Here is a 12,854-nt window from a genome sequence, read left to right as displayed (position 1 = left end):
AAATATATAGGCAAATTCTCATACATTCGCTTCACCTCCATTTTTTTTTAATTATAACAAAAAGTATAATAGAGAGTCTAATGTTCTATTTCCTATTTTCAAGTGATAGTGATTGTTTATAGTAGTTGGTGATGAATATTGGTAGTTGAAATAAGTTTTGTAGTGTTTTACTAATGACTCTGTTTTCGTTAAACTTAAAAGAAAATAAGTTGCAAAAATGGAGTATAAAACTAACTAAAATAAAAATCTTGGAGAAAGTTAAATACAACAAATTTTTTCGTCAACTCACTCATATACATGTTCAATGATAAAACCCTCTCTCAAACGTTGCAGCTGTTAAAAAATGAAAGTGTTACCGATCGAAGGAAGGTGTGCAGCTAGTAAAAAAGTATAAGGTGTCGAGTACAACTAAGGTTATTTTAAAAATGTGAAATTATATTCCTTTTAAGGTTATTTAAAAATTTGAAAAATATTAAAATTAACTTTTTACAATATGAAGATGCAGAGAAGATATAGAGGTAAGAGGTAGAAAGAGAATTTATAATATATATATTAAAAATTGGATTAGATTGATCAATTTATAAAAACTATAAAATTGGTATGAAGACGAAGAAAAATGAATAAAAAAACTGGTAGAATATGCAAAAATTGATAAAAAAACGAATCTTAACTAATTTAATTAAAAAATATTTAATAATATACTATTTTTAAATTTTTTTCTTGAAAAACAAGAAAAACCTAAAATATTTGAGTTTTCTTTTTATTTTGCATTTAAAGTTTCTCTTATTAATAAATACTGATGAATATTATTTAATTTCAGTTTGAAAATATCCCTTTTAATCTTTATATGAACTTTAAATAATAAAAAGTTATAAATTTATGTAATTAATACTTTACGGACGGGATTATTTATACCAGAGATACGATTTTAAAGTAATCAGAGAAAGAAAAAATTTACAAACAAATTAAATAGTTAAATTTTTTACTTTTTATGTAAGTTTATAGACTGATTAGTTTTATGTTTTAATAATAGATTACACCATTGATGAGAAAAAAATGTATAAATTAAGAATTATTCTAAATCTTAATCAAAGTCCTCATTTTTCTTATAGTTGATTCAATATATTTTTTTTTATATTTGAAAATACTATTTTCATTAGTGAAAAAAAACTTATTTCATATTACATTTAAAAAGTTGTTATCGTTAGGCGTTGTCCTTCAAGATGCGATGATAATTTTTTAAATTAAATTTCTTTAAGAGGAAGACTATTTGATAAAATAATCTTCTTACAATAAAATGTTTGGTATAAGAAGACGACTATGAGGTAAAGTCACACTTTTAAAATAAAGCGTTTCATCACCACCATTTTAGAAGAAAACTTATCGTCATCACCCTTTTAAAAGAAATCTTTTCATCTAAGAGGGCGAATTTACCTCTTGTTTTAAAATTGATTAATCACGACAAAGATTAATTCTAATACATTGGAAAAGAAAACCCCAATTAAAAATATTAGTCAAATTTATTGATTAAATTTATATGATAAATATACTTTGTACCAATATAATGAGTATTAAAAAGTTTCTTCTAATAAATTAAAAAATTATTAGTAGCTATTATCATTAAATAATTAATAAATACTTACAACAAAAATGAGAGTTTTATTTTTTTATTGTTTTTAGAAATTATTAAACTTTACTATTTGTGTGTGTTTAAAAGAAAAGTAGTTATATACCTGTACTTATCTATTAGGACCTTTTTTTCGTTATTACCAAGAATCATTTTCTTGAAGTATTATAATTAAAATGTTATTTTTTAGCATATTTAAAATTGTGTCTGGTTAAATTTTGATATTTTAAAAATTTAAAAATAGTTAATTGTCAAAAATAAATATAAAATGGAAGTTGTAATAGAGTTAGAAAATAACATTCCAAATTTTCACCCTCTTAATAGAAGAATAAAATTTGTAATAAATGAAAATGTAACTTTTATCAAATAAAAAAGATGTCCATCATTTTTTAAAACCTTCTAATAAACATGAAAATAAAATTTTACCCTTTCATATTCTTAAGAATATAATCATCAATAAAAAAACCCTTCCTTAATATAATGTAAAATCAAAATTATATAGTTTTTGTGAAATATTTTGCTGACCATTTTTATATTTATCACAATTTTAGAATTTTTAAAATTATCACAATTCGTGTGTCTTATAAATAAAATTGAAAGAAAATGTCATATTCAAGCCCACTTTATACAATATTTAATTTTAACTTTTATTTGTTATGTTTTTATCTTAAAGATAACTTTTTACCCATTAAATTATCACAACTTATATATAATTTTTTATGAATAAAAAAAAGTCATATTCAATCAATTTCTTCTCTATCAAAATATTAGCAACATCATCGTAATTATTGTTATAGTTGTGGAAACTTATGTTGCATACAAATTAAAATATTATAACAATGGTAAACGCACATCCAATTCATATTTTTTTATTGATTTTTATTTTGATATTTTTAACTAGATTACAAGTATTTGATTTTAATAATTTATTTCACTAGTATTTCTATATTGTCTTGTACTCAATATAAAAAAAACAAATATTTGTACATATACATAAAAAACTATTTTTTTATTTGTTATTTTATTAGAATTCACCATCCAGATTTCCATTTTATAATAGTCATTTCTCAAACCCAAATAGGAGAAAACCGATGGGCCAAGCCTAATAATAGGAAAGCAATTACTTTTTGCACCTTATTAAATTTGAGCCTACATTCGATCTTTATGTGAAATAACAAAAATGTACTTAAATAAAAAGGAGTTACCGATAAAAATATATTATAGAGCCCTTTTCCATAATATATTTCTGGATTTCTTTTTTTCCAAAATGTATTTTTTACAATTCCATCCTTAATAAAAATTTTATTTTTGAATTTTATTCCAAATTTTAATTTCCAGAACACAACAATCTATTCTGGATTTGCGTTCTAGAATATATTTTTCCAATTTCAGATTTTCATTCCCGAAATAAAGAGGATTTTTGGAAATTAAAAAATATGTAGGGTACAAGTTCAAAAATATTGAGTGGAGGAAAAATTTGCCTATTATTAAACAGTAGCAACAAAAAATGCAACGCTTCCTAATAAAACAGTAGATGACGATGTACAAATTGATCGTTGCCCAGAAAGAACAGAACACATAAAACGAAAGCAAAATACAGAGAAAAAAAAAAGATAAATCTAATTGTTCATATATATATAAATAAATAAATAAAAAGAGCTGGTCCTATACTATTCTGTTTGTTTTGAAATGGGTTCAAGGCAACCCAATTACATTTTGAATAAACAAAATTTGGACTGTTTCTTTTTGTACTTCCATGTTCTTCTTCCACTTCATAAATTTTTCGTAATTTTAAAAATATTTCTATGTAATATTTCAGATTACGTAATTTGATAGTTATTTTTTAAATTCATAATTAGCTTTCGGATTACATAATCTGAAAGTCTTTCTTCATATACATGATTAATTTTCGGATTACATAATCCAAAAGTTTTTTTCTAACTTTCAGATTATGTAATTCGAAAACCTTTTTTCAAATGTGTCTTCAGATTACATAATTCAGAAGCTATTATCAAATCCAAACTTCCAGATTATATAATTCAGAATATCATTCTTAATTATATAATCCAAAATATGGAGGTGACACAAGAAAAATAAAAAAATATTTGCATGTTTTGTATGAGAGTGCCAGAAAAACATATGAAGGTGTTCAAAATTTGCAGTCAATGTGCCCAAATAAAAAGATAATGCAATATTTAATAGTTCTTGAAAGTAAGATTTTTCTCATTAACACTATAATTAGCATAACATTTAAAGTATATTTTAAAAAATATTATGCACTTTTCCAATATTTTATTTATACAGCGAGATAATACATAAACAAACTTATTATAGGTAATTTAAATTAATTAGATTTTTATAATTAATTTATCATATAAAAATATTTATTAATATATTTGGAAAATAATTTTAAATTAATTTGAACTTATTTAGACCATGTTTGACCAAAATAACTAAAAGTTAATTGATAACTAAAAGTTGTCAAGTTTAAGTGTTTGATAACATTATTTGATAAAGTAGTTAAAAAATAATCGAATAAATAGTGTATATAGCGAAATGATCGGTCTGTCATTGTTGTCATTGTTAGCAATTGAGTTTTTGGTACAACTTAGTCGGTTCATAGTTATGACTTAGGTGTTGAATGGTGTGTATTGTATTGGTTTGTTGTGTTTGTCTCTTGGGTAAGGCCCTCCAGCTTGATGGCAAAGACCTTGTTTAGTTGTTGGAGGTATGTTCTTGTTTGAGGGTGTGACCTCTCTGGTAGGGTGATATAACTGTATTTGTTGGGTTTATTTACCTTTGTATGGGATTTTAGCTTGATAGGTAGTACAACGTTTGTTGGATCCTTAGTTGGTAGGGTTCTAGGAAACCTGTTTTGGAGTTTTGTATAAGGGTTGAGACACCCATGAAGTGTCTCATTTTATTTTATTTATTCTTTGCTGATAAAAAAAAACATAAAAGCATTTAAAAAATAAAAAAGGGAATACTTTTTTTGTTTATCAATATCTTTGAGTATAATGATTGGTAATAAATCAAATCAAATTTATAAATAATATAATCTTTTTTATAAATTTATAAATCAATATCTTTGAATAACATGCTGATAAAAAAAATAAAAAAAAATAAAATTTATACCTGTATGTAAAAGAAATTCCCATTATAATCGTTTTTTTCGTCCACAAATGTTTTTCGATTCTACTCTTAGTTAATATATCTCATACTATTAGCTAAATTAATATAGCTCATACTATTAGTTAAATACAATACTTTGTCATTTCATATGAATTATTTAAAAAATTAAAATTATTTTTAAATTTTTTAAATTAATGTACAGTTTTTATACATAACTAACTCCTTCACTCTTCTCTTAATTCCTTATTTTATTTTAAGACAAAAGAGAAAAAAAAAACATACTCATACGTTTTCATACAAAATCTCATAAAATAAAATAACATTTCCAATCACTCTCTTTACTCCATTTCAAGCAACCATATTTTTTCGTAAAACCATTATATTATTTTTTTTTTATCTACAATCAAGTCAATCATAACTTTAACATGAATATCATCATCACTCTTCGATCCCAAAACTACCAATGGAAGAAGAGAAAAAACTTGAAGAATAAGAGAAACTCAAACTGGAGAAGAAGAAAAAGAGATTGTTTAATCAATTCATCATTTTTCTTTTACATGTTATTTTTTGCTTTTCAATTTCGACGCATCCAAAATTATTTCTATATGTATATTAAATTTTTATCATCGTAAAAGTTGAGTAAAAAAAAAAATATGGATACATAGGTGCAATCACGCTTGTGTTTCCGCTAGTATTTAATAAAAATTATAATGTAAAAATATCTTAATAACAGAAATATAATTTGTTTATTATATATAATTATTAATACCTTCTTAATAAAAGATAAAAATAAAAAATTCCATAATTTATAAAAATGGTTAAGATAATAAAATCATGCGCTTAAGGATGAAAAGTAGATTTACAAAATTTCATTTTCAATAAAGAGTATAAAAATAATATTTAGTAAACATTTTAACCGCAAAAGCAAAATAAATATAAAAAGTTAACATTTTGAAAAGGCATTACTTTCGCATAATTTCCAAAAAAGGAGTTTGCAATTGAAAGTTAACTAAAAACAAAAGAACACCAGAGATACGTGACAGTTACAAAAAAAAAAATATATACATATAAGTGTGTATGAAACTAATCACGTTCAGTGCTTTCTTCGTTGTGGAACTAACTTCTTATTCTGCGTTTTATGTTGATAATTGTCTGTCCCTACTTAACAAATTGGAAAAGAAACAACAACAAAACAATTTAGTGGACACATTATCAATACATTTTAATTAAGCTATGTTTTTCTAAGTTTAATTTCTAGACATTACAATATTTATGAATTTCTCCTAATCCTTGCTTGTTTTCATCTTGTCACATGTACTGGTTCCATTGATCATTATAGTTGAGTGAGACCTATATATATATGCCCGGGACCTGGAATTGCACGTGTGGTTACAAATTGATTGTTACTTAACGCTACATTAAGGCAATCTAACCTCCTTATCAACAATTATTTTAGCCTTATAACAATCACAGTTATATCACAATTCTTATGCAAGCACACTGAGAGAGATGGATGATGAGAGCAGCACTTAATATCACAGTTTTATAAATAGTTATTAAAGAAAGACTTTATCAGCGGACCATTGGTTAAAGGGATCATATGAGTCGGATTTATTGATATGACATTAATAAATTATAAAACAACTGGCGACATATCGAAGCCAATAAGACCAGCTTGGAGCCACCATTTTTCTTGTTTTTTTGCGTATCCAGAAACAGAGGAAGAGTTTATTCCACATAAATTGAGATTTGCTAACAGAGAAAATATAAAAAAATAATAATAAAAAGTTTCATTTCATCATGACAATAATGGGTACAAAGCTTTACATCACAAACAATATGCGCGCACTAAAATACAAAGAAATAGGGTCTGAGGAGGTTTGGCCTGAACCCATGCCTGATGGGATTGGAACACAGGCTTGGACCCAAGAATAAGAATTTGGTATGTGTACATATATAAGAACTGAAGAAAAACAACGTAAAATAAAGTGAGAAACATAAGATGTACGTATAAACGAAGCAGGAATGTTGTGAATTGTGAGCCAGTGAATTAAATGCCAGCAAGGCACTCTGGTGGGGTGAGTGGGTACCTTGACTTATCTCTACAGTAATCATAGATAACATGGTTCATTCGAACCCACCTGTACCTTCTAGCTTCAATGGCGTTGAGAGCTTGATATTCAGCCCCCTCCCACCAGTTTCTTGGGTTGGAGGCACAGTTAGCTGGTCCTGGCACTGCGCACCCTTCAATGTCAAAGTCCTTGTAGTAAGCGTAGAATGGTGCTTTGCTCCAATCGATTTTCTCCAAACCACCCCTCGTCGCCCAGTCATCTGCTTCCCACAGTGTCGAATACACTCCCATCGCCTGCATCTTTGGGTACGGAACCCCCCTCCTCTCGTTGTTCTTGTACACTCTGATTGGAAAATCATCTACGTAGAATCTGCACGTAACATTTTCAATATTTTTAATAAATTGAGTTTAGTTATCACGGGTTTTGGGATGTGTGTATATACTTACACAATATGGCGGTGGTTCCACATAATTGAGTAAGTGTGGAAGTCCGCGGAAGGGTCAAACCAGAGGTTAACCCTCTGTTCTCTGTCACCCTTTCCGTGAGCAAAGACATTTGTTTGAACTGTGTAAGGCTGTCCAGTACGGTTCCCCAAGAACTCGAAATCAAGCTCGTCGCGAACATTGTCCGTGTCAGAGTTCAACTGCCACAAACCATAACATGATGTCAGTGTTCCAGTTTGGGCTATTAGACATTTCCAAGCATAGAAACATGCTTGGCACGAAAATTTTAACTCACATAAAATGCAGTGACTGTGCCAGCAGAGTCTCCCGGGACGAGTTTGATCTTCATGCTAACACGCCCAAACATGTACTTCGCCTTGGAAGCAAACCCACATCCTGTTGAAAAAAAAGGGTATTAATTATTAATTATCATACTTCTAATGTAGTATAGAAGAGTCGTTCTGGAGAAGTTATATATGGTAGTACCAGAGTTTTGGTCAAGTTTGAGTTGGATTGCCCTGCCTTGATCAATTTGCGTGATATGGGAGTCAGCCCAGGCGACACGAAAGTCCTGCACAAAAGTGGCTGGTCGACCCCAAACACACACAGCAGATACGAGAACCCATAGGAAAAGGACACGAGCATTTGTAAAATGGTAAAAGGTGGTCATGGATGATATAGGTATGTTTATGTGGAAGAAAATTTGTGTTGTGAAATGGAAGATGGAGGGAGTGTGATATTTATATTGGAAAGCAAAGGTAGGGAATTAAGAAGAGTTGCATTGAAATGAAATGTGTCAAACCATACAGGCCTTAGCTTTCCATACAGCTCATGGCTTGCCGTCATTAGGCCCTACCAACAGTTTCTGTTCTTGTTTGGCGCCTTTAATCCTCCTCTCCGTCCTTAATCACCTTCTCACCACCATACACACACACACATACATCTCTGTATGATAAATTCCATGAACACCATTAATGTATTAATGTGTGGATGGACACATTCATCTATTTTCTTTCTTCTTATATTTCCCCTACCTTCCAACTTATCTTCCTTCCTGTTCAAGGATATTACAAACTCAAAATGCACTATCTACACAGCTTCATTAACTTCACCCAAACGTATACTTTTACGTACTTCCTGCTTTTACTTCTTATCCCACAAGGCTTCACCCTTTGTGTTAGCTTTCCCAAAGGTTTATAGCTCTTTAATATATTTTCCATCAAAAAAATAAGGTTCGTTAACTAAACATAACTATTTGTTTCTAACTAAACATAATTAAAGGTTTGTTTCCTCTTGGAAAATTCTGAGATATGTAACTTTTTAAATTGTTATTTCTTTAGTTGATTATGTATATCTTATTTATAATCTCAAATAACATAATCATTTGTATCTATCTAAAACAATTGTGCATACATCTTAATTACTTGGATGCAAATACATTCTATCTAAGAGGTAAAAGATTTTGTTTAGATTCTGAAATTTGAGTAAAGGATTGGTATTTTCAAGAGATTATAAATTTATTTATGCATATAGATTGGATAATTAAAATTTTGTCACATATAAAAAGGCATAATTATTTCCCAGTGATTTTGATATTTTTATAGAAGTGTAAAACCTTATAACATTGAACTTTTAAGATGTAAATCCGTCAACTATATACAAACTTCTGCATTTAAATCCCCTTTAACTACGAACAAAAGTCACAAGGTACAGCTTTTATTTATTTTTATTACTTCATTTATTTGTGTTAATTACTGCTACCCTTGCGCTCGAACACTTTAACTAAATCAATAACATATGTTTAATTTGAAAACATGAGGATTTTTTTTAATTAAAATTGTATTTATAAATTTGTTCATAATAAAATAAAATCTAAACACACATATGTAATCAAATAATATTTTTCGCTGCTAAATTTAAAATCATTTACACATGTTATAAATTTGAAAAAATATGTATGAATATTTTTTTTTTAAATCCATCCAAATAAGGTACGCTTTTAGAACTTGTTTGAAACTAATTTACAATTATATAAATTAATTTAAAAAATGTTTTTTAATCTTTATAAAATGATGAGTAAATTTTAACGATGGTTTCAGTTAATTTTTTACGATACTAATTAATTACATACATGTTAAACAATGTTGATAAAAAAAGATTAAATGTTTGTTGAATAAATCATGGTAACTACGATATCTAGATGGTTAACCATATGTAAAAGCTTTTAACAAAAATAACATTATTATTAAATTTGTTGTTTATATGATGAATAAAGTATGGTGTTTTTTTTTCAATTTTAGGTGAAATTTGATGTCTTTGATGCCTTAAACTTTGATGTTTTAGCAGATAAACTTATATAAAAGTATTTAATAAATTTAATAGAAATGATTTGAGTGAAAATGGAATTTGAGAATTTACCTTGAATGTAAAATAAACCAGATAGTAAAAGTTTTCTAATTTTTAAAACAGAAGAAACTTGATTGTATGGAAATAAAAGTCAAAAAAGTGTAAAAAACACAATCAAAACAACCATATTACCAGGGGAGAAAGAGCAAAAGAAAAGTCAAACTTCACCTTAAAGAAATGCATTTTTTCTTCCTCTAATTAGGCATAGTATATGTCCTGAAAAGGTCTTATAATATTAGGAATTTTTAGTTCATAAGACCCGACAGTACGAGTCTTTGAAGACAGTATTCTTCTATCTTCAGAGGTTTATGGTAGCTATACACATCTTTACATTATTTGATGTACTTTCCCTCTTCAGGTTTTATCAAACTATCAGGTTGCAAATGTGCTTTTGAAAAATTTCAATTCATATCTTCGTATTTGAGCACATGAAGAAAATTAAAATATTTTATTATTTTAAAAATGCAAGTGCTTTTTCAATGTTCTTAACAAACTCACAATCATACACTCAAAGGATTCATTTTAGTTAAGGCGCGGGATTACGATTGCAAGTTCTACTTGCAGTCTGTGTGGGGTGGAGAAAGAGACTAATATCCATTTGTTCTTCGAGTGCATATTTGTTTGGTTATTGTGGAACCATTGTTATGTATGGTTGGGTGTGCATTGTGTGTTTCATAATGTTTCATTGTTAAACTTTTTCCAGTTTAGGATAAACAATGTGCCAACTTCAGTGGATGAGGTTTGGGGAAGGATTTAAATCACAATAATTAATGAGGTCTGAAGGTACAAAAATAGGGTTATCTTTAAAGGGGAGTAGTAGATGTACTAGAGGCTTTTCCGTTGGTCCAATTAAAGACTTGGTCTTGGGTTTCATCCAAGTCACAGTCTGTGTTTTTTTTCCTTTTCTGATTTGTGCATAGACTTGATGATTTGTATTAAGATGATCTTATGAGATATTTACTTAATATGTTAGATGACTTTCTTTGGATTAAGTTATGAGTGTCTTGTATAGCCATACATAGAAGTATGTCTATTGAGAGTGATTAAGGTTGTCATTATGTATAAGGGTTGAACCACTTATAAAGTTACTCATATTTATTAATTTTTTATTGTTGATAAAAAAAATTAATGTAACATGATATATAATTTTATTTTTACATATCAGATATTTGATTTTCAGATTTATGTAGAATAGAGCATTAAAAGGGTGTTACATGAATCTAAAATAAGTTATTACAACGAGTGAAGATTTAAGAATTGATTATAAGTTGATAAATAGGTCTGGTATGACTTTAATTGTTCATTAGTGGTGACAGGCCTAACAGTGTTACTTATGAGCTCCACTGGCATCTTTATTGAGGCGAGGTCAGCCATTAATTCATTATTGTTTCATCTATTTATGTGTTAATCTATACGGTGTGGACAGCTTAGAGTAGTCGATTGATCACGAACAGGTTCCACTGGAACCTACCTCCTACGTTTGGACCCACTCATTAGTCCAACCAGGCCACAACTTACTACTACTCAATAGTTGGGTTTGGGTACCTACAAATTAAGGGCTAATTTTATTTTATTATTTTTGTAAATAAGCTTATAAAAAAAATCTTATGCTCCTAAAAGACATTTACAACTATTGTATTTTTTTATGATTAATTTTAAGAATCTAATAAAGCCCTTGAAGAACAAATCCCAAACAACTATGGCACTACTTGTCACTGTTTAGTTTTTTTCACCAAAAGATCTAATATCATTTGATAACTTTTGAAATAGACAAACATGTAATTTTATTTGATATTTTTTTATAAAGTACACAATTTTTATAAAATTTAATATAATTGAAATCATATATATAAATTACGACTTAAATTTAATATATAAAATAAAATCGTACTTCACAAATACTAAACCCTAAACCATAAATAAGTAATACTTTTCAAATTTAGATTTTTTATTTTATTTTTAAAAATATCAAATGATTATTATTTTTTCTTATTTTAGAAAGTGGAAAAAAAACCGTTCTGTTTGGACTACAATTAATAATACGTACTTTTATTTTTAAAAAGTTAATTACATAGCAATAATATTTAAGTATTTAAAGTTTGTACTGAAACATGTTAAAGAAGGTTTAATGTCACATTTATTACTTAATTATCACTATTGGGCAAATTTTATCATCATGTTTTTTTTTACAATTTTACCATCAAAAATCTTAATTTTGACATACTTTTATAATAATATATTGATAATAAAGGAATGACGTGTCAATAAAAAGGTTCAAAAATAACATATTTTTCTTACTAATATTTTCAAAACGATATGGTTTTAATATTATTTTAATTTATATTACAGTTTTTCTCATACATCATCATTTCACTTAAATTCCAGTGTATCGGTAAAATGTGTGAAAATTGAAAAGTTTAGATGCTGAAATTTATTAAAAAAAAAACGAAGAGGTTTTTTGTAGATGAGCGAAAAGGAATAATAATATAACATTTTTATAATAATATGAATATAAATTTCAATTTAACCAAAAAGTTAATCAATTTTTAATTTTTTTTACTAAATTTCAATATAAAAATGTTCTCGTAATTTTCTCTGTCTCTGACAGCTAAAACAAATTTTCAAATGTTGATAGTTTAGAGAAGAAAATAAAATATGATTCGTGTAATATATTAATGTAATACTTAACTTAAACATAAAAGAATAATGTAATAGGTATTCTATATTGTAGTCTTAACATTAATATGTAAATTTTTTATTTTAAAATTTCGTGTGTCTTTTTATAAAAAGACGTAACAAGTAAAGCAATGAAATATTTTATACTAAACAAAATTTTACTTGAAACAAATTTCACTTTTTGATAAAATATCACCACGACAAGGTATAAAAATTATATGAAATTAAGAAATAAAAAAGTATAAAACATTTAGACATAAGACCAATTTTTATGTTTAGTAAAAATGACTTTTAAAATAATAATATAAAAATCTAAGTTATATTTAATATAAAAAAATCTAAGTTATATTTAATATATAAATTTTAATTATTTAATATTTTATTATATAAATTTCATATTCTTTCTAAAAAAATTTACGTTTTTTTAACTTGTTTCTAAAATTCGTAGATCATTTTTCAGCTTTTCTTTAGCTATAAGATTTAGAATACAACCTAGTT

General features: G+C 26.9%; 1 protein-coding gene across 1 annotated transcript; it reads right to left on the bottom strand.

Moving 5' to 3' along the window:
- Positions 1–6,526: 6,526 nt before the first annotated feature.
- LOC137808193 (probable xyloglucan endotransglucosylase/hydrolase protein 7) lies at positions 6,527–8,223 on the bottom strand. The gene is made up of 4 exons (XM_068609177.1): positions 7,761–8,223; positions 7,570–7,670; positions 7,278–7,474; positions 6,527–7,200 (listed from the first exon to the last, which is right to left on the bottom strand). Exons 1-4 carry the CDS (start codon positions 7,942–7,944, stop codon positions 6,810–6,812), a joined length of 873 nt encoding a protein of 290 aa, XP_068465278.1. The 5' UTR covers positions 7,945–8,223; the 3' UTR covers positions 6,527–6,809.
- Between the last annotated feature and the right edge of the window lie 4,631 nt (positions 8,224–12,854).

The sequence above is a fragment of the Phaseolus vulgaris genome, chromosome 3 (assembly GCF_000499845.2).
Source record: "Phaseolus vulgaris cultivar G19833 chromosome 3, P. vulgaris v2.0, whole genome shotgun sequence".
Taxonomy (NCBI): Eukaryota; Viridiplantae; Streptophyta; class Magnoliopsida; order Fabales; family Fabaceae; genus Phaseolus; species Phaseolus vulgaris.
Note: the sequence above shows the minus strand (reverse complement) of the source record. Positions and strands in the feature narration are given on the sequence as shown.

Excerpts from the sequence above, each read along its gene's own strand:
- LOC137808193 (XM_068609177.1), bottom strand. The coding sequence starts at position 7,944 with ATGACCACCTTTTACCATTTTACAAATGCTCGTGTCCTTTTCCTATGG. Across the intron at positions 7,475-7,569 it reads GCACAGTCACTGCATTTTAT|TTGAACTCTGACACGGACAA; the intron begins GTGAGTTAAAAT and ends GGTTTGTGGCAG. Across the intron at positions 7,201-7,277 it reads TGGAACCACCGCCATATTGT|ATTCTACGTAGATGATTTTC; the intron begins GTAAGTATATAC and ends TGTTACGTGCAG.